Source organism: Pyxicephalus adspersus, chromosome 6, assembly GCF_032062135.1.
Source record: "Pyxicephalus adspersus chromosome 6, UCB_Pads_2.0, whole genome shotgun sequence".
Classification (NCBI taxonomy): domain Eukaryota; kingdom Metazoa; phylum Chordata; class Amphibia; order Anura; family Pyxicephalidae; genus Pyxicephalus; species Pyxicephalus adspersus.
Genome location: NC_092863.1, coordinates 80,715,858 through 80,741,814, shown reverse-complemented (window position 1 = coordinate 80,741,814; position 25,957 = coordinate 80,715,858). Strand labels below are relative to the sequence as shown.

The window sequence follows — 25,957 nt, the reverse complement described above, 5'->3', positions numbered from 1 at the left end:
TTGAAACTTGCCAGTATCTGGAGCATTTCCCACCCTCGGCTTATACTCAATCAATTTTTCCTGTTTTCGAAGGTAAAAAGGAACCTCGGCTTATACTCGGATCGATTTTTTTAATCAAGTAATCTATGTATTCTAAATTCTGACTCTGCTTTTTGCACCATAAACCAAGACCAGGCGTTTTTCCTAGGTTCGGTTGTCTAGTTTTGTCGATCCTCATATCCTATTGGAATCCCTGGTCTTGTGCTACCGTAGCTTATCCTTCTCAGTGTTTACTTTTGGTGTTCAGAGATACTCCATAGGGGACCATAGTGAATACAAATCCCAGGTCCATAATTTTTTTGTGCTTTGTCTTTCACCAACAAAGGTTTTACCTGCAAAAGTCCAAAGCTATACCCATCACATTTTGCATGACATCAACTATTTCCAGCAATGAAAGTCAACGATAGCCAAAAATAAGTCAAATGGCTCAAAAATAACTTTTATAATGGCAATCAACACATTAAACCTTAGTGAATCTAGAATAAATGTTTTTAGAGCGTACAATTAGGTTTTGTTGAATAGCTTAACCTCTCTAATGTTTCTGCATGATCTGAAGACGTTCATTTCTTAGGCCTCATTGTATTGATTTCAAACACATGAATAAATGGAGTGCTTTTGTGTTATGTTTTAGTTTTTAGAAGAATTTGTTAATTTTGTTGGACAAGCTGGGCGTGAAGGTGATTGTGCAGACTTCAGCCACTAGAGGGAATGATGAGTATAGATTTTCTTAGCTTGTTTTTAATTTGTCACAGTAAATGAGATGAGGTGTGTTTGCTTACAGGCAGAAATTGTCGTTTTGATTTATGTACACCCTAATTGTGCTGTATGTAGTATGTGGACTGTGATGATATTTCAATTTAAAGCACTGTATATTTTCTGGGATAGGTGAAGGGTAAGGTCATTCTAGATTTAATATAGTATTGACATGATTGTATATTCTTATGAAAATGTAGAATTAAAATGTATCTCATTCAAGCCATTCAATAACAAAAATATGTTGCAGCTTTCTATTGCTTAGATGTGTTGGTTTCATTTGTTTTCTTTTCCAGGTGTTTCTAGATAAAATATTTTGTTTTGGACAGATTTAAACCCGACAAGTTAGTTCTGTTTAATTCTGTCCACAGGGCATTCACCCTCTTTTTGTAATGATGATCCTTGTCACAGAGGAAAAGAGTGAGGGACAGTCCAACATCTTAGCGTTGTCCCCAGAACATGAGACAAGGGGCAAAAAACATCCAGTGGAGACACGTGGCCCAGGGACATTAAAATATGCTAGATTTTAGATTAGATTGCTTCTAATGTCACGTTTTGACTCTGAATTAGGTAAATAGGCTTTTCCCCAATGGTACAAACCCAGCAAAAAAATAAAACAAAAAAAAAAATGACAAGGGTTTTAACATATAAATTTTCTACAGAAAACCAAGAAAAAGTAGAAAAAATACCCATTAGCTATGCCAAACTTCATGTTCTTGTGACTTTCTCTTCTATTTCTCAGTATACATGTCTAGAAATTGACTGGTTAATCAAATCGATGCATTCCCTTTGTGTTTTTTGTCTAATATGTGTTTATTAGACTGAAAATCAATTAAATCATAACATGCACAGCAATAATAATGCAAAATATGTGTTCACTATGAATACGTTCTACATTCCCATTTAAAAATTGATTGTCTCCATTCTTCAAAAGGATCCAGTCAGGTTTGGGATTTCTCTCTTTAGCTGTAATTTTTCATAGCAAGCTTGATTCTGCTTCATTGTGAGGCAAAATGTACACAACAGTATTGGTGTCTAACTTGGCCTCAAGCATTATACCACTGAGAAATAATTTTTAGGTCATGGGTAATTCGTATGAAAACCATTTTTTGGGGTGACAATGGAAAAAAGCCTCTTAAATTAGTGACTGGTTGTAAAAAAAAAAAAAAAAAAAAACAACATTGGTGGCTAGAATATCACCTATATAACCACCTAAAACATGATCGAAGTCATGCAGCTAGCACTACCAGCAGGTGTTGACCTAAGAACCATGCAGGCATCATCCAAAAGGAGGTCAATTAGCCACTGTTCAAGGAACCCCATGCAACCTCTAGAGAAACCCTGCGGTTCCATGTAACCCTGGCTAGTTCCATGACTGGTCTGGATAATCACTAAACATTCTAACAAAATTAGGGCTTGTGCTCACAGGTAGATTTTGCCCCTTACATCAGGGGTCTCCTGGTTCCTGGCGCATTAGTGGGCCACGGCCATCTGACAGCTGATCCGCAAGAGCATAGAGACCAGCGGTCCCCAACCTGTGATCTGCGGACCCCGCTTGGGGGGGGGGCACCAGCAAAAGCCGTAGACCATGTCCTCCGTATGTATCCCAGGCTCTGGGCAGTGGGCGGGTTGTGTCTCTGGACACAACTCGCCCATCGCAGGCTCATACCTGCAATGGGAGATTGGGCGGGTTCTGGCATCATGACGTGACTCTGGGGGAAGTTTCTTCCCCTTTGATTGACACACGGCTCCCTGCGCATGTGCGGTCCAGAGTCTGTAATTTTAGTGGTCTGTAGGTCCAAAAAGGTTTGGGACCACTACCTTATGTCACATCAGTAGTATGTGTTTGTGTCCATACTGAGAATATTAGTGGTATAATTATTAAGCAAAAGCTGCCAGTAAACCTTTATAGCTAAATTAATAAAACTTCATAAATACTTCTAAAAAGATAACATAAACATAATGATTGTAGCTTAGTGACTTGATCTATTTATATATAAAATACATGGGTGTATGTAGGTGACGGGCCCGGTTCATGGATGCCTGACTTGCTGCCTTCCGGCCCTTGTAATGACCAACTTTCTAAAATAGATAATGTTGGTTCAATAAACTGAGTTTTCCCAGCACAGTGTTTGGGGTTGATGTGTACAAAACTGAGTCACTGTAATTGCACAAATCAGCACAATGTCTTATTAATCTTCTGTGTATACTTGAAAGATATTTAAGAATGCATTTGTGGAAGCAATTATGTTCTATTATGTGTGTTTTTTTCTTGGAAACTGTAGGTTCAAACATAATGTGTGTGTTCTCTTGTAATCATCTCTTCATGATTGGTAACCTTTTGATGTAAAATGTATATGGCTGCGTCATGTTTAAATATTCAGTAACACAATACAAAATATCTTGGTAAATCAGGTCTTTAAAACAAACTCAACTGTCTGATTTTTTTTAGGACTGCTTGCTTACAAAGTTCATATAGGATGCCCGGTTCTTGGGCGCACATAAATGTGATTTCACTCATTGGATGTTTCTCAAAACAACACACTCAAGATAAATCCAATCGACGAGACATACCACACACATTTTTGTCCCAAATCAGGGAGGAAATCTATGTGTGGCTAAAGAAAAAACCAACCAGTTATCCCTACAGTTAATGACTTCTCTGTTACTGGACTTGCCATGCCTTGATATGCACTATTTCTTTGCATGGAGGCAGCCACATTGGTATTAGAACGGGTTATTGCTTACTCGTATCAGAGGTTCCCCCCAATGGTAGTTGATCTGATAACTGGTAGGGATATATTTAATAGCAGGAGGAGGCTGTATGTTGAAAGCACACATCCAATAGTCATAAGTACTCATCCAAAAATAAGGGAATAACAGATTTTTGCACTTCAGCTGCAAGGATAACCGCAAGAAGAACGACAGTGACATCACTCTTGCAAGACTAGCATCCAGAGGCCAATGTGCCCTGTTCACTGCAGATATACAGCTTTCTATCACTGGGCACTATCACTTGTCCCAGAGATACTGTTTAAATAACATTTCCAGCTATGTCAAAGTAGCAGGATATTTCAAAGTAGCACTCCCATTTCCCAGAACACAGAGACCATGGATTTTGTGTAGACCCATACCCTTTTGTCCCATGCTGTACTGTGCTGGACACTGCTAGGCAATTGTAAAATACAGCTGTGACCTTTGAGATAAATGCTAGATCTAGGAAGTTGAAAGACGATAACTACCTATCCTTTACCTGATCTCCTGTGCATACAAAGTAGAAAATATTGGCACTATTCGTAGATTTGGAGGATCATCTTGTATAGGAAACCTTCAACTGCTTGACCTGCACATTTGTCACCCTTTTAGTTAAAATTTTAGCCATCGCTAAAAATGGAGGCTTGACTCTCTGAAAGAACTTAAATGACTCCGTAAAAGCCACAGAATTTGAGCATCAGTTGTGCTAAAGCTTAGTAGTGAATCAACATGGGAGGATTTTCCAGTGTGGTAGAAGTTCCAGTAAATTCTGCTAGTGAAGGATTGGGGGTGCACAATAATGGCTGCCAGACTTGTGATGAGAATTTTTTTTTAAGTTTTTTACCAGGCTTTTCAAGGTTGGGCACATATAACCCATTCTTCTTAGGGTGAAATTGGTGTGGCCAATATATGCCTCCCTGCTCCCAAATCATGAAGGAGCTGCAAATATGAAGTCCTAGTCCTTTGTGTGATAACATAAAATCTTGAATGCTGCTGGAATTGGAACTGCTATCTTTTAACTAAAAATAAAATCTCAAGGGCAACTAGATAAAATGCAATGAAAAGTGAAAAACCCTTTAAGGCAGGATCAAGTTTCTAATCAAAAAGACTTCCATTCTCGAAGTGGTGTGCTGTAAACTCTGGACAGATGATGTTCATTGTGCGGCTAACAATGAATGTTGCTGTTTGGGTTTTCCATAAATGAGGAGAAAGGAATCATTCTGATTGTTGTGCCTGTATTGTAGAAGGTAGATTATTAATGGAGCAGCAGGGACAGAAAACAGCGCTGAGCAATGAAATACGTGAGGTCATAGAGCTGATTTATAAGTAAAGCAGGGGAACACTGATATTTAATTACAACGCTCAATTACCAAAAGAAGACCCAGAGGCACAAACACAGCGTCAGACACTCCACACAGCTCCACTCTAGATTTAATAGCTACATAAGCCATGGCTGTGGTGGATGAGGAGACCATTATCATGTTACAAAAGCTGATATATTTTTAAATATTAACAGGTCATCCTGTGATTGCAGCAAGAACCAGCTCTCCAGAGGTCACAGCCATTAAAAAACAGATGAGATCCTTTATAAGATGTAAGCGTCAAGTTACAGTATTTGCTCCCCTTGGTATTAGAACAGCTGAAAAAAAAAAGGCTGCATGAAGGTTAGACAATTAGAAAAAAAACGGCAGGGAGCGCCAGAGAGCCGCCAACGGTTCATGGAAGAGTGATTAGAACTTCATCATGACCTTTACTTTTACCTTTTTACATTGTATTATTATATAGGGTTGAAAACTTTAATTAGTGTGTGCATTTTTGCCCATAGAAAAGGTCTTGGATATACCGTAGTTTATTCCAAATTAGTTATTTATGCAGTCACAAAAAAATTCATATTTGTAATAAAACAGCCCTTGTTTGCGATGAGCTACAGAATACATTTGTATAATGTGAACATATGCTTTGAGGATTATTTTATGTTGTGGTATGCACATCTACTTGTGGTACATGGCCAATGACCTCTTAATTCCAGGATCTAGAGTCCTCAGATAAACTATGCTGTGCTAATTAAAAGAACAAAATAAACCCATCTATAGGTAAATTGAACCTAGCTCAGCTCGAGAACCAGAGAATGTGCTAGCTTCAGCCCATGATTAAGTACCTTTAAAAAAAATATTTGGGGCAATATTGATAATGCTTTACATATTTACCAAAGTGTATTCTAAGTACTAAATGGTGGGGATGGGGTGGTAATGAATATCCCAAAACCACATCATACATAAAAACAAAGCAAAATAAACTGGACTAAATTACCAAAACTATGAACATCGGTAAATTAATGGCATTTTTTTTAGACCATACGGTAAATGGGCATCCCTTCAAAACATTTTGCCCCCCATTTCTGTAAGGATCATGATCACAGTGCAAAATTATATATAGAAATAGTCTTTTAGGAAAGTGCTGTTGTATTACATGTAATTCGACTAATTAACACAGCACTACGCAGTGCCACCCTGTATTAATAAAATAAAGATTTGTGTAAAGTTCAGTAAATCCTTATCTGTTTTATTAAAGCTAAATATAAATGTACCAGTAAATGCATCAGCAAGTAATTATAAAATAGGACAACATAGGCATGTTTCTTGCATCATACTTACTCTGAGCTTCTTTCTTGTCATACATAATTGTTGTTTGTAGCAAGACAATATTAGGTTAAGCCAGTATGTCAACCTTAATGTAACCATTACAGAATTGTATTTTTCTTCATCAATCATCTTTTATTTATTTTTTTTTAAGGAAGTTGGTTAAAACAAGTTACATTTTAGTTACAAATATCTATTCTGTTTAGCCTGTAGCCCAAACTATGACCGGTGATGACTTTTTTTTCTTCCCTTCTAGCTTTGATCAAGACAGTTTTACAGTGAGATCTAATATGTGCAAACGTCATCTATGTCAAATCAATGGATTTTGGTTAAAGCTACACTTTTGTATGGTAACATTAGGCTACACATGCCCTAAAATGATACTTCTAGCAGCGAGTTTGTAGCAGAACACATTTTCTACAGGAAATGTATGTAAAAAATCTTTTAAAAGCACAATGTAAAAAATGAAGAGGTGTGAAAGAAGATTTGTATCATAAAGTGTGTCATTGTACAATGCCTCCATACAGTATTGCAAGCCTGTAAAGAATATGAGCCGGGCTCTGACCTGGCTGTTTGCATAGGTTATCATAACCTATATGCACAGGCTAACACCATGTTTGCAACATCATACTATGCTTAGTGTTAAAGGTCAGTGCACTTAAAGTGAAATGTTGGTGATAGGTGAAGTCTGGTGGGCTGAAGAAGTGTATGTCATCTTATATGTCATTGATCCAAAAGCAAAATCTGCTGCTATGGTTCTTAAACCTTTAGCTGTCTCTCTATAGGCTATGGGTATTCCCATCCAACTTTGCAAGTTAAAATTTAATTCTCTATATTGGGTTTATGAAATGGCAAACCTTGTTATCTTAATTTTGGCAGAGTAGGGAAGGTTTTTATTGTTGTCAGTGATCCTGTTAGGAAGCATAGTAGCTGGGCATGGGATGATTTTTTGTACTAATCATTATATATATATATATATATATATATATATATATATATATATATATTTCTACATTTTTTTTTTAAGGAGAAGTCAAAGTTGTTTTTATCTTAAGATGCTGAAGACAGTTTCTTGGATCTCCCTGTTTGACTTCAGAGATGTTAATAATCTGGTCTAATTCCATTGTTTATTAACATTTTAATCAACACAACTGCACCCAAACAAGAATATCTTGAATGGCTGCATGAATGCCAAATCCAAAGGCAGAGAAACCCATAACAAGGATTCACAGGAGGCAGTGGAATGATCAATAGGTTTGACAGTAATTAGTCCTGACAAAACAAGCATTCCAGTAGATTTTTCTGACACTCTAAAAATCATTGGAGCAACTTGTTATGGAAAACAGTTCTTTTTTTATTTAGCAATTACTGCCTTTAGTCAAAAAAATAATACTAGACTAGAAAGCCAATTTTCTGGGTGACAGCTATTTGTATTTAAACCTAAACTCCAGCAAAACCAACATTGTCTAAACACATGTAGCATATGTATGGTTAGTTAAATTTTGGTGCCCTTTGCTTATGTCCTCCATATATGTACTATACGCCGGCATTGAAACAAGTCCTGTGCTTTGCTTCATTGAAGAAGTTTCCTGTAATTAGGACTTTCCACTACTGTTTTTTTTTTTTCTTTGTGCAGATAGGATGTGTGGGACTCTTATTTTCACCAAATAAGAAATGGGTTTTCAAAGACATTTAGTGCTAGGTACATTTATATCCCTTGCAGGTTTTAAGGGGTCTATTGTTTGGAAGATAGGCACTTAATGGTGTAATCTTTATAAAAATGCCTGTCTGCACAGTTTAATCTTTTTTTGTAATCTCTGTATTCCTGTTATTTGGGCTTGTCAGTAGGGTTGAACATCGAAGCTCATGGCCCTACTAACTTTAATAACTTTGGGAACTGATAATATAATATCTACTTCCTGACATTGAAATGGTTAAAACTATTTGTAGTACAACTAAAGGCTCTTGTATGACTGTCTTAATAATCTAAAACCCAGTTACTATGTAATGCACAAGCTTCAAAAAATAAACAAAATGAATTCACTGTCCAAACCTTTTTTCATTTGTGTCTCACATGCTCCCACACCCAGATACTGCAGCTTACAGTGGGGTAGTTCAGTGGGCAGGACTAGGTGTGGCCATATGCAGATTGACAAGCTACAGGCTTGTGGATCAGCAGTGACTATGCTGATAGCTGTGCCCTCTGCAAAATGTTTCAATGTTATAGTACAAGCAAGCACAGCCTACATGAGAGTGGCAACTCTTCTTTAAATTCAGGAACCCTGGCATTGTTGCCACACCATAACATGAAGCTTAATTTTGATGGGAGGATTAACATCTATTTTTGGGATCTTGCAGGGAAGCAAAGCTGGAATTGTGGGACCATCTATAAATAGGTGCTTATAAGCCATAGTTATGCTTTAAGAATGGAGAAAATATTATTTAATAATGACATCTGAAGCTGGCAAACACAGTATTATGAACTTCAAATGTAATTTACATACATAATATTTGGCCTAGGATGGTATTTTTTGTGACCTTTTTTTTTATTTAACGTATTGCCATTATATTAGTTTTATGTATTTTTTTCACATTTACAAGCCTTTGAGGGGGCATATAGTGAACCCAGAGTTGTATACCGCATTGATGCAGAGAATGATTTTCCCAGTGTGTGTAAAAAAAAAAGATATATTTTATGTTTGCATAAAGTTTATTGGTTATGATTAGTCCATGGATGGCCATTCCTTTTTTAATTTTAATATAATATTCCCATCTCTTGTAAGGTATAAAACTGACAAAAGTTGTTTGAAGTGTGGACTGTCCTGTCTGACCGCATACGGTTGGCCTCATTTAACTGAAAGAAAGAAAATTGGTGCACCTGCCATAGAAACTGACTTATAAAACTACCATACCATAGAACTCTAACTGTTTCAAAGGTAAATCCTAATTGCTGTGGCCAGCCCCTTTTCAAACAGTGCAAATGAGTATTGAGATGGCATTTATATGTATACATTTGAAAGCAAAGCATGACCTTCAAAGACCTGCTTCTTGTTGTTATTCTTTTGGGCAGTGCAAATTGGTGCCTAATAATAGATAATCATTAAATACGTTTTAAAGCAGAGTTACAATATTTACTTTTTTTCTGTTTAGTAATTTAGAGCTTTCATAACATGGACCTACTGCTGGGAGATTATGCAAGCTTCCATTGGTGAACTCTTACAAAGGAATGCTAATGGCATGAATATAAAGCTGATCTTTTGTGGTCAGAAATTGTAATCACACACCTGTAACAGGCATGCAGATAACTGTGAAGGTGACAATTTACTATACACCGGGGGTGGTACTTATTCTGGGTCATTGATTTAGAAGTTATTAAAGGCAGGGGATCAAAACCCCAACCAAGCAAGCTGTAAATTGTAGATCTAGGCTATAAACGGAGATTTTTTTTTTTTTTAACAGTCTCCAGTGATATGTTGACATTTATAATAGGCTATCCAGTCAGAAATGATTGACCTGATATTTGTAATATTTCCATTGCTTACATATTTTCACTCTCTCACTTCTTATTGTTTGCTATTGTCTTATACACTACATGGCTATCCTCAGAAGTCTGATATCTGTTTCATTGCTCCCAGACATTGCCTATCTGGCTATATAGTTAAAGTAGATTAATGTATGGCTACCACCGTGAATTTAACTCCCAATGTGTTTGTTGTGCTTTATGCAAGCAGAGTCAAAGGCCAATGCGATCAAAGACTGATGAGTTAATTTTACATGGTTTCTACCTAGATAAAACAAATACCAACTTGTGGCTTCCTGCCTCCCCAGGAGCTCCAGCAAAGAGATCCTCCAATCAGTATTTTGTGACCCGCAAGCATGGCAATTAGAGCCAAATCGTTTATAATTCTCTAAAGTTTCATAGGCTTTTATGAAATTGGGTAATGCACGATGAGCCAAAAGCTGCCACAGACAAACTGAACTGCAAAGCGACCAACTGTCCATCTTGTGCAGCAGGTAATCTATATCGGAGTTGTCTATAAAGGGGGCATTCTAGCCACAAAAGGGGGCTATTTTCCCCACTGTCCTCTAAAGAATTGGTTTTAGCAGGTCACTATGTTGCATTGAGGAAGGGACCCTGTGTGGCCCCGAACCTTTGACTTTCAAACATGTTGTGACAGTGCTTTCACAATAACCAAGGATCCTGTACATTGGAGTGCGGGTGACTTTGTCTTCTGTTTTCATGAGATCTACACGGTGCTATTCGTGGTTGTCATATCGAGCACCCTTCTTCATTTATAAAAGTCTGTTTGCTGTAAGGTGTGCATTCCTATCACGGACATTGTTTGGTTTTAGCAAGGGTTCCCGAAGACCTGAACATAATCTCAAAGGAACCTTATGGGTAAAAAAGGTTAAGAAAGGTAATATAGGGGAAAAAATCCCTCTTATAGAGCCAAATCCTTTACCCCCCCTTTCTCCATTGTCCTCTTTCTTCAGCCTGATTTAGAAAAAAAATTCTACATTTTTACCTGGCGGGGAAGACACCATGATCATGAAGGTTGTTCTCCTGGGACGAGGTGCAGCTATTGCACTCCAGTGGTATTGGTTGTGCAAGTCAAAGCATAGGTACTACCTCCGTCCCATTTGTCAATGCCTGGACACAAGAAAAAAAAAACATTTGTTGGTTCTGTGATAATTTTTTGCTTTGCATGGTTCATGTATTGTGTCCATGGTATGCAGCTTGTACTTTCCCTACATAAAGGGAGTTTACCAGACATTACTTTTTCTGTAGGGTATTACATCTGTGTTTAAATGTCTCTTGGGAGTTTCAAATAGTAAATGGTCACCATTAGGGGATATTGTGTAGGATATTTACCAGCCTTTTAAATTTAAACATCTCTTCAGGGTAACTAATAAGCAGCAATGAACTTTGTATTCTAGAGGTCTTTTTCTTTCCCTTGAAGGAGTCACTGGGGTTTACAATTATTTGTTTATGTAATTTACCAAACAGTTGCTGAAAGCACACATGGCTGCAAACAATGGAATCAAACAGAGTTGTGTTTACAGGTTGGTATCTGTAACAAGCTAGCTGACTGTGCTAGATTTCCCACAAGACTGTGCTATTTAAACATTTGTTTTATTTCTATTCGGGATCCTTAACTAAAAATGCTTGCTTGGCAGCATGCATGAAATAGGTTTTTAATACTCATTTCCATTTTTGTTCATTCCTTCCTCCTCTGACTTCTTAATTTTCCTTCTAACAGATAGAGAAGATCAAAGGTGACAGGTTTAAGTGTGGTGAAAGTCTCACGGAACAGCTGACTTGCATGTTGCAGGGAGAACATTCAGTGGTGTTATATTTGGAGGGGTTAAATGATTTACGTTGTCATTATAGCCTTACTGTTCTGTGGGAGGATTATTTTTCACTGGAGAAATGTAATGTGAAAATCAGGACAAAGCTGTTGTGAAAGTGATCTCTTCCTGCGTGGATTGATTACAGGAACACGTATCTCCCCTGTGGGAGTGTGTAAATGGTATATGCCAAACATATGACAAGGTACCTTAGGCTGAGTCGCACAGAGTGTGCTGGCTCTCAGCTGAGCACTGGCTCCTGGCTCTTGTAATTGTTTGGAGTCTGGATACGCCTTATAAACAAAAGGTCATAGTGGAATGATGTGTGTATAGTGTGTTAGAGCAAAGACAACATGGGCAGAGGGCTGTGTGCTTCCTATGACTTGCAGAGGACTGCTCGTCTGCCTGCGTTCCATGCAGTGCCCAATTTGTGATCTCTTTAATGTCTTTCGGATTTGCTGGAGTATCAGTTTTATTCTGGATTATGGAGCGGAACATTGCCTGAACTCAGTTTGACTCCCAGTCACTAATCAACATGTCAGATTCCAATTTCTGGATGGTGATCTCAAATTTTACTCTGCCACACTTAAGAAACCGGAACAGGCTCCGCCGCACGCAGAGGTAAAGAGTGCTGGGTTTTATTACAGTCCATACATGTAGGTGCTTGTAAAGCATGGCTGACAATCCGAGAGAACAAAAAGTTATTAAAGTGTTTATATTGCCCAGGACAGATATTCAGGATTAAATATTGGAAAAAGTTTGATTCTTCGGTTACCTTTACGCAACACCGACAGATAATTAATAAAAATATACTGTAACAATAGGTTCCAATAGATTGTTTTCTACTTTGTAACTTTCTTTATTTTATAAAACAAAGTGAGTAGATGTTCCTTTAACATTTTGTGTTTGTCTGGGAAGTTTTGTATTCCTGTATTCAGATTACTCACAATATACAGTAATGATACTAATAGTTGTTGTGAATCATTGGCGTCAGATCTGATGAAATAAGGCAGTTAGGCTATATATTGCACAAGGTGTCATTCATAGTGTTGTTGTCACTCTCCATTTATTTAGAATGAATTCTTACTCATTGGGATATAAATTGATCTGATAGGACCAGTTGGACTGAATGATTGGTCTTCATTCTGTAAAGTTACTAAGAAATCTAACAGATTGGGTGTGTGTGAGATGACTTAAACTCCAACCAATTAACGATCTGATTTTATCACTCGTAACTAAACTTGTAAAAGTTAAAACTTGGCTGCCACAAGTTGTTGTTATTATCTCTGTGGAGAAGAATGTGAACTGTAGTTTAGGTTATTGCAGACCGTATGCTTGGGACTTTAAATTGATTTTTGAATTTAAAGTTAACCAGGTTCAGCAACAGGCAAACAGATATTTCACCGATCAGCTATGAGGATATTCACCCACCAAGAGTTTCTCCCCAGCCCAGATGATATTTGACTGCTACTATTATAAAGGAATGATTTCATTTTCTGTGGAGAAAGAGCAAAGATTGACTTTTGTTTACAGAGGTTCTCTGTCTAGTAAGAAGTTATTGATAAGAAAAAGAAATCACTTTGAAAGCATTAATATGTCTGCTATTTATTGGGTTCATGTACCAAGGCATAGGTACCACCTCCATCCCACCCCATTCAGTTTCTTGCACATGCATAGTCCCAATAGGACTTCACAGAAGCTTTGGTTCCCCATTTTGGGAAACTGTTACGTGCAGGTGGCTGGTTTGGGTTATGTTTAGTAAACCAAATGACAGGTTTACTTTAGAAATATGTAATAGCTTATTAGCTTGTCATATGATTCATTCTTAACTGATTATAGGACAGTATGGTCACGATTGCCATCGACCTGTACGCACACTGTGATTTTGGGCAAATAGTTTGTAAAATAGCAGGATGATTCTATTCTGATTATGCAGAAATATGCAGATACTATTTATCTTCTATGTTCCGCATAGATTTCCTCCAGCATACATTGTCCAGTGGATGTGTAGGTTGGGTGACAAAAGGCACAGAATCTGATCCATTATGTTTGTGATGTAGTTCTGGTCTACAGACTTCTCACGGCTCCACAAGTTCTGTCAAATAGTGTTAACAACCTGCTGTAGACTTTGTCCTTGAAATAATGCACATTTACACATTGCATATTCTGTTTTTGAAGTTATTTGTTCACATAGACTGGTTTTTTTTTTATTTACAGTCTATTTTAATATTTTTTGAGGATGTGACTGAAATTTGAATATCTAGAACAAAATATTTGAGTATCTTGCAATGAGTAATTACAAACATGCCTTTCTGAGTAAAGAAAATCTATTGAATAGTTTGAATAGTTGCCAGTGTAATGATTGTCATTCTAAACAACAGAAATTGTTCAGCTCTGTACCTTTCTCTGCTCAGGAATTCACAAGTAAAACGCAGATCACGTCTGTAGTCTATTCAGAAAACCAACATTCACAATTTTCTCATAACACAGGCACAGACTTGGCGTGCAAATGTTTTATAGGATGATTAAAGAGAGCTTTTGAGGTTAAAAGTATGGGAGCTGCCATTTTTCAACTTTTCAAAGCAAACGTTACTATATGACCATCATCACCATTTTTAATGCATGCATAAAAGCTGGTTATATATCATGGCAATAAATGGTTTCCCATTGTCCCACAGTCTAGCTGTTGTTTTATTGTACATCCTATACAAGTGCAGCCATCCTGTGTGTTACATCACATTCCATGGGCATGCTTGGACTGGTATTCATGCGCTGTGTACCAAGTGACCCTATAGCTGCGTACACACTTCCAATTTTTATCGCTGGAAATGAACGACGAACGATCGATTGGTCAAAAATCGTTCGTAAAAAAAGTAACCAACGACGCCGACGAACGAGAATAGTCGCTGGAAATGAACGACCGGACCGGCGGATCGGATTGGACGACGATCGTTTACCATCTATCGTGTGTACGGTCGTTCATTGATCGTCCATGGTCTGAGCATGCGTGATGAATGAACGTTCGTTCACTTGTATCGCTCAAACGATCGCATCTATTGTGTGTACAATATCTGCGAACGATCGTGTCGTTATCTGCATGTACAGGATCGGTGCTATACGATCGTTCGCCGATATCGTGCAGGATCGTTCGTCGTTCGTTTACCAACGATAATTATTGGAAGTGTGTACGTAGCTTATGTCTGTTTTCCTAACAATGCTTTCACCTTGCTGATAGCTGCTGCATGCTTCAAGGTAAAATATCGTGCCACAGTTAGGTGACCTTCAGTTCTTGTGAATCCGGCCCCTCATCTCCCTATTACTATTAAAAAAAACATTGCGAAATGCAATCAACAGAAAGCATAAATAGGGAATACCTATACAATGATGTCAGCAGCAGAGGGGAAAAGAAGTACTGTCAAAAAAGAAGGGAATTCTTACTTTGTAAAAAAGAAAATTGAAAAATTGGTTTAAAGTGCCCAATCTCTTCCTTTTTTATCATTCCCATTATTTGTATACATTTTGTGAAACTATGAAAGTTTCCTTTCATAGTGCTGGTTGTAGAGTTGTTATCCTGATGCTGCTTTTACATGCTAAGAAGCCACTCAAATTGGGCTTGTGGCTATGTACAGAGGTCGCACCTTGGCTTATTTTCAGTTTGTGACCTGCTCATTGCCTGCTGTATCAGAGATCAGTTATATATAGGAAAACCTCCTGTGTTATTTTTGAAGTGTATGGTAAAGCCAGAACTATTGATTTTTGTATTGAATATGGAAGGGTTTTTTTGTTTCTGTCCTTCTGTCTTTAAGAGGAAGCCATTGAAAGTAAGAGGTAAATTCGCTCCAAAAAATTAGGATAGTTTCAATTTTTACAGTTGTGGGTGAAACATGTTTCTGAAGGTCACCAGGGCAAATAAAGAACTGAATCTCTAAAGTGGAAACACCAACCTCAATTAATCAAGTCATTTCCATGCTCTATACAACACTAAACATTTTTGGTCTTTACAAATACTTTTTTTTATATTTTTGTATTTTTGGGCCTAAATGATGAATAGTGTTAGCACCAGTACAAGGATAATAAAACAATTGACTATGAAAATGCATCCTAATATGTAATATTTAGGTGTCATATTTACACCTATTATTAATAGACAATGTAACAAATAATTTGGTAATAATCTAATCCTTGTAATGTTTATTGATAAACTAGACTATGTAAATATGGATCTTTGTTTCCCTAAGTTTACCCCAACATTCTTTTTTCAATGCAAATTTAATTTTAAATGGTATTTAAATTGGGCTGCATTATTCAACATCTCTTGAATACAATGTTTTACAATGGCAAGGGAAAGGAAGTGAAATTTCCTGTTGCTTTCCTGAGAATTTGTTGAGGACTTCAGGTGCCAGCTACAAGGAGACGCAGGCGTACCCCGGAAATATGTGCGTCTGGCCTGGGACATGGGAAAATCTGCTTTCCACTTGAATTTGTTTCTGATACGATTATAAGAACTGTGATTTGTTTCTTGTGTATGTATTCTGTTAGTATTGCTGCTACTGAGGATTGGCTATAGGCTTACTTTATACACCGTTCTGTCCTGAGGACAAGTAGTTTTACTACCATGGACATTATTTATATTGAAGCTGGCTCTGGGTAAGATTGTTTTTTTTATAATCAAGATATCGGCAAACAGAGAAAAGATTTGTGTGTATCATTTCATGCATTTGGTTATGAATATATGCTACAACTTCCACCTTTTGCCATGCATTCTAAATGATTTTACTGCAACCAGGGATGTATGCAATGATGCAGTGTCTTTGATGTTATAGAATGTTACCATCACACATGGAGAGTGAAACCATCTCTAATTTGTAATGTAACAATGATATTTGTTGGCTGTGCTAGACTTTTTATTCATGGACCCAGAACAACTGGGTGCTGCCATAGTTCCTTATACCAAGTAAGTTACTTAGAAAGCATTGGAACCAGACAGCTATGCTTCAAAAGAGGAGTTTAGCAATGGTAGCCTTTGTGAGCCCTACATGGCAGAGTGACAGGTGAGCAGACCTGGGGATCAGGTACACAGATATTTGTCTGGAATGCCTATATTACAAAGTCTACAGAACTCTAGGTATCAATATAGATAAGGCAACAGTCAGTTTTTTTTCTCTAACAAGAGGGTTATACCCCAAATTGTTCTGGGTGTCTGTGTCACCAGTGTGGTGTTATAAAACACTTCTCACGGAGATTAAAAAAAAAAAGGAAATCCGCAATTTTCATGTTGTTCCCAGATTCAATACCTCTGAATAAATCTTCTGTGCACACCTATCCTAGGACAACTGGCTAAGAGGTGGATTGCCCTCACTTAGGGAGATTTATCTCTGTAATATATTCAGGACAAGAAGTGAAGGTGCATTTCCCAATGGTAGACATACTAAAAAAGAAAGAAAAACATTTTAAAAGGTTTACTACTCGATTTAAAAATAAAAAATAAAAAATCGGCTATATATATACACTTCAGTGCATATTTTTGTCAGCATTTAGGTTTTTGTTCAATGTCTTTTATGCCTAACAACCCTTTTGCATATGTCACACAAATTGAAATAAAAAAAAGTGGGTTGGCAAGTGTGTGCCAATTCACAATCTTCATGTTATCGGTTTCTCTTTTTGCTTTTTCTGCTAATACTAAAGTATGGCCATCGACAAGCATTTATGTGTTAATGTTCTGCATAGGGACCCACAGGAATTTGTCATTATTATTTACTAGTACAGAACACATATGCTGACTGAACCCTTCACACAATATTTTTATAACACTCAATTTGATAATGAAATTATTATGAAATCTGCCTCAGCCTTCTGGAAGGAAATTAATACAATATTGCAATGTTTCATATCCTTGTATGCTGCAGGCTTCACTTGACATTTATGAGGAGAGTTTGGAAGATAGTCAGGGCTGCCAACCCGGGTACACACTGTTGCATGTTAAAGGGGAGCTCTGATCTGGGTAAAATGTACTGCTGCAACAATAAAAGTTCACAAACAATATAGGGGTAAAAAACGATTTTGAGGTGCAAGGTATGTAGTATTTCCTGTTTTAGCCTAATAAATTATGTATTTCAGAATAACATTTGATTTGTGGCAAAATCATAACACCAGTGTGTTTTACCCTCCTACCATCTCCATTCTCCCCGTTCTGCTTTACAGAAAAAGAAAAAAGTGAAGGGTAGAAACCATCATCACCGACCCAGTGAATTGTTTTGTTTTAGGTAATTGGATTAATCACAGATACCATTTATAGCTGTGGGGAACACATCTAATCTTTTAATTAAAACTCAATCTTTTCAATCTTGTTTATCTTACAGCTTCTGGGTTACTTATGGCTGCGTTTCAGCCAACCAACAAACCACACAACTGAAATCTCACGTACCAATCACATCTTTCAATCACCAATTACACTGCGGTTTTCCCTGGTTATGCCATGAGATAAGCAATGAGTCTAGGTGAAGGGAAGGTAACACTGTGTGTAGCTGCCATGTAGTACATTGTTTAAAAAGAGAAACCCTTGCACAAATATTTTATAAGACAACCTTGCACATTTTTTTCATTTGAAGACCCCAAAAAAAACAAATTAATTCTCTATGCATTCCAAATTAAAATTAACTACATATAGGTACTCTAGATACATTTATTCCAGTTTGACCTGTCCATAAAATGCATTAATTAGCATTTTGCTCTCATCTAGTGGGAATATATTACCTTCTGTGGATCTGCTTCGTCTTGTTAGTGTGTACATGATGTATCCTTTAATGCGCACACAACAACCATTTTGCTTTAGTTCCCATTATTTAGTTTTTTATTTTTGGAAAATGTTTATGTGACTGTCATTTTAGGATTTAGGTTAAATGCCCTAATCTCTCCAGCAATTTATTTGGTTAACAGATTAAAGTGGATGCTTTACTCTTTGTAATTACATAATTGATGTGATTTCAGCTCCAAATTACATGTGAATGCAAGGAGGGAGGTAAAAGCTTCAGTTTAGGTTCAAATTCAAGCTGTCAGCCCTTCTTTGTTTCAAATTTTCCGAACTGCAGAATCCTTACTATCTTGTCTACCTTGAATAGGGACGTTTTTCTGTGGGAATATGAAATGTGAGAGAAGTAATATGCAGTGACATGTTTGTCCAACTGTAAAGTTCTCCTCCCTATTACTGCTCAATTTAGTATTTCCACCTCTGATCCAATGCTTACTTATATACATAATGAGATCTTATTAAATATGCAAAAGTATATAATTTTTCATTAATTAAATTTTAAGCAGTCATCAGGCAGAAATCATTGTCCCCTTCCCTACTTTGTGTCCTACTTTACTATAAAATATAAGGGTTCTTGCTCATTACAGGTTCTCAGAAGTGGTTGCCATCCTAACATTGTAACTTGTCCTTTAAGGATTTGCTAGTCATTGTAAATATAAGGGTGGGTGTTGTCTGAGCTTATGAAGAAACCTTTCAGCAAAGGGTGCCATGAGATTGATGTCATCATACCCAGTTTTATAGTTTAGTATTGACATGGGGCATGCATCAGGAATATTAAATGGACAGAATCTGAAATAACCGACATTTGTAAAATTGTCCTTACAATACCAAGGTAATGGTAAATGTTGGATTTTTAAAAGTAGTTTGCTTGTTACAGTGGCAAAATATCAAATCAGAAGGTGTGGGCAGGTTTTACATTCAGTGTGGCCTGATTTCCAGTCTACCTTGAAGTTGTGCTGTTGTAACAAACATTAATGCAAATTTTCATTTTGGCATTTACACATATTATTCACATTTTGCAGCAAGACTCAATGATGTGCACCTTATACAGAATAGAAATCTTCTAGTGACCTGTACTTAATATTTGGATGTAGGACTTATCAGTGCCCCAGGCTTTTTATGCCATTCATATCTCTGCTTGAGGAGATGGCCTTATGACACCGTGCATCAGTAAGCTTCCTTCATGCATGTCTGCTCATTCTAAGACACTTTCTGTTAAAAACTCAAGAGACAGGTTCTCCGTTTGCTTATCTGTTCATTAAGTTATTTAATTTCCTCCCAAGGTAACGCAAAGGCTGAGCAAAAGAAGACACAGAGAAAGTGTGACGGTGATTTATTGAATGTAACTCTCGGGACCAGTGACTGCAGAGAGGGCTATGCAAGGGGATTGATCAGTCAAATTCTAGTGGGAAGTTCATTGCAAATAAATTTAATGTTTGTCAGGGAAAAATACAGCAACTAAGCATGTGAAATAGATGTTTTTTACCTGCAGTTTTCAAGTTGTTTACAGGGTCTCGTAAAAGAAAAGACAGCTCTCAACCTATAGTACTCAATTACTTTGTTTCAGGTTTATTCAAGAGAGTGGTTTATAATGTCCACTCCCATACATTATCAAATGTTATTTTTAAATATGTGGACAGGAGACATCCTAAAACAATGCCTGGACATACAGTTCAATTATTATATCAGGCTACAAAAGTCTGCATGTTTGAACGGAGGAGTCTCTTGTCACCATGTGTTCACTCTCCTTTTGCTGGAGAACAAAAGAGGACAGACTAGTCCCTTGACTGTGCAATAAATGCAGGTAGACCACAGTCATTGTAACTGTGTTAAAAGTTAGCTTTTTATGTGTAATGCAGCTCCTCCTAAAAGCCCTCGAGGCAGAAGCCCTACAACACCCATAACCACCTCTTCACATTCTGCTAGTGTTTACTTGCAAGTACAAGTGTGTTGGTGACTCTTTAGATGCTGAGTGACCAGTAGTTTCCAAGGAGAAAGACGGACACAAAAACTAAACACAGCCTACGTTAAGAGTAGTGCAATTGTTGGCCATAGAAACCCAGTCCATGCTGAGACAGAAACAGATGAGTAGATCCCCATGAGTCAAACACAATGTTTGCGTTACAGACTGAAGCTTAACATTTCTGCTCCGCAGCTTGGTGTTCGTATCTAGTCTGTGCAATATTTGTGTATCCAGGAAAAGGTCATTTCTTTCCAGATAAACTCTTTTATGACACGTGCCGCTCATTTGTTTACCTTTTTAAAATGTAGTTTACCTAATTTCACCATGTCCTACAATTTTGGAATCATAAAATCTAGTACATAAAATTGTCTCAACTCTTTTTTAATGAAATAAAGGGTCATATATCTCAAGGGCTATGAAACCCATGGATCTTTTTTATATGCAAAAATTCTGTAGACAAATTTTTATTTTAAAAAACCTACCATAGCCTAAATAGTTCTGAACTGTGGTTATTATTGAGATACATTGGGCTAGTGGTGATTTACTCTGGATCAGCTATTCTCTACCAAACTTACTTAGAGTACCTTGAACTGTGTCTGATTAACCTTGTATTTGATGATCCTTCATAGTTTGGGGTTAAAACCACGTGGAAGGGCCGGCTATAAGGGTTGCAATCTATTGACAACTGTAAGGTGGCATTCTTTAAATTGGCCACCAGTATAGGAGGGTTTTTCTCCACCGACCTCTAGATACCCAAACCCTCTCTCTCTGTGTTGGCTAGAAACAACACAAATGTTGTCGCAGATCACACAGCTCACGCTGCACGTGATGACACTTCCCAAGCACTGTCCAGTATTGAAGCATGCATTCGCAGCCTATATTCACAGGCTGAGCTGTCATTTTCACTGTTGTTCCCCAAAAGCTGTTCCCCTTCAAAAGCTTGTACAGACTTGGAAAATATGTCATTCCGGTGTATTCAATAAGAAAAAAGCCATATATATATATATATATATATATATATATATATATATATATATATATATATATATATATACGCACACACACACAACTGTAAAAAAAAAAGGAACATGTAGCACATATACGTTCATTAAAACGTAACCAGTTTGTAGCAGCAGGGGCTATGCTGACACTGTCAGTTTAATGATGAAATGCTGGCTGGATTCCACTGTAAATGTCTGCTGCTTTTCTCACTCAACCAGTCTGAGAAAGTGGCTCCTCCGTAATTGTTTCATTCTCCAGGAAAGCCGTCACTGCCTGTTGTTCATTCTGAAAACTAGCCATGGTGCCGTTCTTTTGATTCCAAGGCCCATTGTTCCCATTTGTTAATTACATGGTTCCTTGTGTATTTAGAAAATAAAGCCTCAAAGTTTCCCCATCCCACCCAGTCCCCAGTCGCTTGATATCATCGCATTGTCTTGACACATTTGTGAGTTGCTTAGTTCAGTTGTCAGCTGTTCTGGACTTTTTCTATTAGGTCATTTATAGTGTCCTAGAGAAAAATTACTATTACTAATAGTACTGACCAGGAAATAAATGCAAAGCAAACATTAGAAAAGTCCACTCAGCTTACTTTTAATTCTGAAATTCACACAATCACTTGCATCTACAATATTTGTGTTCCTCTAGTTAATTCTGATGACACTTGAGATCTTGTTTTAATTCATGCAACAATTTTTCAGTAATGAGTGTACATGGGGATTGTAGTTAGAGATATGGTTGTCATTGACCAATGAACATCCTGCCACTTAGGAAATAATACAAAAAACTATAGGGATTTACCACTCATAACAGAAACACGCATGCTTTTATAGCTCATCTCTTCCTCTGCAAAAAAAAAAAAAAAAAACACCTTGTCTTTGTTTTATACATCTTTTAAATGACTAAGCTATTCATGTAAGGTTCTCTGAAAGTATTGAAGTGATTAAGTCAGAATCACAGAAACTTGGATATTTGGATACCCCTCTGGACATCCATTGAGCATGCTGCTTGTGCTGCACAGAACACTGGTATCAGCCCTCCTACCACAGACTACAGAACACCTTCCAATTATATTATGGAGATAAGAAGTGGCTTAGTTTTTTTCCTCTCCAAGGGTAATAATGCTACCTTTCCACAGATAAAGTACAGCAAATTACCATTGTCACCTAGGTCACAAAGTGTGCTTCTTGTAGGACCAACTGGTGAAATTAAGGAAAAGAAAAAATCATATACAGCCACCATATCTTAGGTCTAATAAAGCTGCAGTATGTTTAGATAAACTTTTTTATTTTAGTCACAAAAGAAGAGCATCATGTGCACCCACACCTAACTGAAGAACCAGAATTCAGAAAGAGGAACTGTAAAGACTTATCACCATTGCATTGCTGTAACACATGCAGTAGTGCACTTCATGCTTATGTTGGTGCACTGCAGATCCATTTATTGTGAATGGCACCGCAGTGTACCTTTCCAATACTCCTGCATTGTGGCACAACACAATTCATGCTACATACTAACATACTACACTAGATGTGTGCTAGCCAAGCTTGGTTAAGATCTGATTTTTTTGTGGCACATTTTTAGCCTCTGAAAAGAATCGGTTACCTTTTCACAATATATGTTAACACCACATCAGACCACTCTGTTTTAGATGGGCCCTAGGGCACGGCCACTGGACTGCACAATCATTCTGTAGCCTTTCTCAGAGACTCCAGAGGAGAGGTTCCATTTCAAATTTGACTACTATGTGTACATATATAATGCACGATGTGCTAAGAAAAATGTTAAATTTGTGTATGAATGTAAAGGGTTACAGAATGTAAACTTTTCCTAAGTTAACGACCATCTGTATCTAATAGTATTTTGTTGCACTAAATAATTACTAATTACTGTATTTATTACTGGGCTACAACTTGTTTTGTGTGTTTCCCTCGAGTCCCATTAATATTATATTATTTGAGACAGTTGAAGCGTTGTTTTGGAAAGGAGTGCACAGATGTTCAGGAACATTGGTTGATGTGGGAATCCGTTTTATTTCTCCATGAAGGTTCCTCTGAGCTGTGTTTGGACAAGCAAAAGACAGCAGATCTCCCGAATGGATCTTTTGTCAGACTTTGCATCTGATGTCTATCAGGCTGAGCTTATCTTGTCTAACCGCTGGTATATTATGTTCTCATCTAAACTGTCCTCTCGGAGTGTGTTTTATATTATGCTCCATATTTCAGCTCATTTCTGACCACAGGGCCCTTCCAGCTGGCAATCGTTTGCCAGGATGTGTATTTCCATTATCACTTTTATCTATGAAAATAATAAATTTTTACAGTGAAGATGTAAACATAATGAAGAAAGTTGTAAGAAAGTACAAGATGAAAGATACATTATAAAAACAATTTCAATTTAGCCTCTGCTGCTATGGAGTTGGGGGAAACAGGTGATGAATCTGCTTCCCAAATGTCTGCAAGTACAGATAATTGGTAAGGATGCCACACTTCTTATCTAGAGGGAAGTGGCATGGCCGTGCAGCAGGGGTTATAATCAGAAGTTCCTCCTCCGATGGCAGAAAAGGGAATTAGGAATCTTATTGTAATATTGCCAGGAACACGATACAAGAAGCTTTCATCACATAGTTTGTCATCTAATTTATGAGGCCTGCAGGTTTATCAGAATATTTCTCATGGTATTTGTTTAGTCTGATAATAGGTTTACATTCATGCTGGTGGTTTTCCACTCACCACTTTCATCAAGCCACGTTTATTAAAAAGTGATTTTTTTTAACTGTACCGTAAACTGGCAAGCTTCATTCACCTAAACAGAATATGGGTCACCACTTTTTCCTGTTTAATCACCACCTGGACTTGCATAGACCTGGTAGCCATAGACTTGCATTACTGCTAGTGGTCGCATGCCACTACTGCATCTAAAATGCATTTGTTTCCAACATCCTCTTAGATTGTAAGCTCTTCTGGGCAGAGTCCTCTCCTCCTCCTGTGTCACTGTCTGTATCTGTCTGTCATCTGCAAACCTTATATAATGTACAGCACTGTATAATATGCTGGTACTATATTAAATACATTATTAATAATAATAATAATAATAATAATAATAACAACATCCTGATTCCTGTTGTGACTCTCAGTTCATCAGGATTTTTATTATTAAAAGTTTTTGCAAATGCAGCAAACTGAAAAATTTGTGTTTGTGTAAAAATAACGCCATTTTTTTTTCTGGAGAACAGCCTGTTCGGGCCCTGGATAAAATGGGTTTCTTTATCTGAGCATTATAAAGAAATTCTAGTCTTGTTGTTTTCAGATTTTTTTCTCTCTTTTACCTACAGAATCTCCAATCGGGTTGTATCTAATTTCCAACTAATCAAGTGACCTTTTGTCTGTGGACATGAACAGCACAAATATTTCTGACTATTTACCTAAAATTCCTTTAGAAACAAGTTGTAGGCTAGTAGTGTAATTGAGTTATAAGCTGTATTCTGGTATTTGTTAGCAAAATGCCAAGTATAGTTTGGTCAAAGGGCAGATGTAGTGTCTTTTCAGCAAGCACATATTTGGAATTTTGTTTTCCATGTTCACTTTCAAGTACATTTTGATTGCTTTCTTCTTCATAATTTTGATGCATTAGAGCAGGTTCAGACCTGCATTTGGATTGAACGACCCTACGCAGCTCTCTGTGGCTGGCACCATTCCAGACACTCGGTTACTCACACCGCACCGCAAAAACAGTGTCTGCACACTTGACAGCTGGCAACGGTGAACGATACCGGTGCTGCTCACTGGATGGAGGGCGCTTGTTTACAATCAGTCTCTCTTAACAACTGTTGATATTAGTTATCAGTTGCATTGTTTTCATAGTGTTGGTCATCTCATAGATTTGAATTGGGAATTAGAACACTAAAAAAATGTTTTTAAAATTTTTGGAACACAAGAAGCAGATCCTGTGTATGTATGCTAATATGGCCACCACTAAGTTCATAATATAGTATATAACTGCTAACCCATCCATATATGTGGTGATTGCATTTATTTTCTTTAAGGCCCTTTTTTTTATCTTTTTGCATACACCTAGTAAATGTGCCTACAGTAACACATTTTGTCCTAGGGTAATACCACTCTCCTACTGTGCTGGGTCTCTATTTTTACAGGTGAATTTATTAGTTTGTATATTTCACAGACCATCATTTCATGTCATTTCTTGTTTCCTTGCCCTTTGAAAAAGACATTTTATGAAATGTATATACAAACTAATGCTTTAAAAATGCAAAAATGATTATTCCCTAAAACTGATCTGGATATCATATCAATATATCATATCAAGTTCATCATGAGTCACCTTTAGTGAAAAAATAAATATGGTGTTTTAATACAAACACCTGAGTTAAGAAATTAGATAATACCTATGTTAAAAACACCATTTAGTATTTCTTCCTAAAATGAGCTCCTTAGGGCCCTTCAAACTGTACACAATACAGTATTATTTCTCATTCCTGTAAACCAGAGCCCAGCCCCAGGCTCTTCACTCTTCTGTCTCTAGCCAGGGAGTAACTGGATTACACTCTTATCTCCCAGCTACAAATGGAGCCCCCAACACTCTTTATAAGGTCACTTACTGTTATGAAATATTGTATCGGTAATATTTCCTGTT

The 25,957-nt window shown here is 37.2% G+C and overlaps 1 protein-coding gene across 5 annotated transcripts in view; it reads left to right on the top strand.

The window, feature by feature from the left end:
- MAST4 (microtubule associated serine/threonine kinase family member 4) overlaps window positions 1–25,957 on the top strand; it is a 293,670-nt gene that overhangs the window by 175,751 nt on the left and 91,962 nt on the right. The window contains exon 1 of one of the 5 annotated variants that reach the window (XM_072416334.1): window positions 11,766–12,155. The exons of the other annotated variants lie outside the window; for them this stretch is intronic. Within the exon in view, the coding sequence (XP_072272435.1) occupies window positions 12,070–12,155 (86 nt within the window). The 5' untranslated portion in view covers window positions 11,766–12,069. Of the gene's footprint in view, window positions 1–11,765; window positions 12,156–25,957 lie in introns of those variants that run through there. 5 annotated transcript variants of the gene reach the window in all.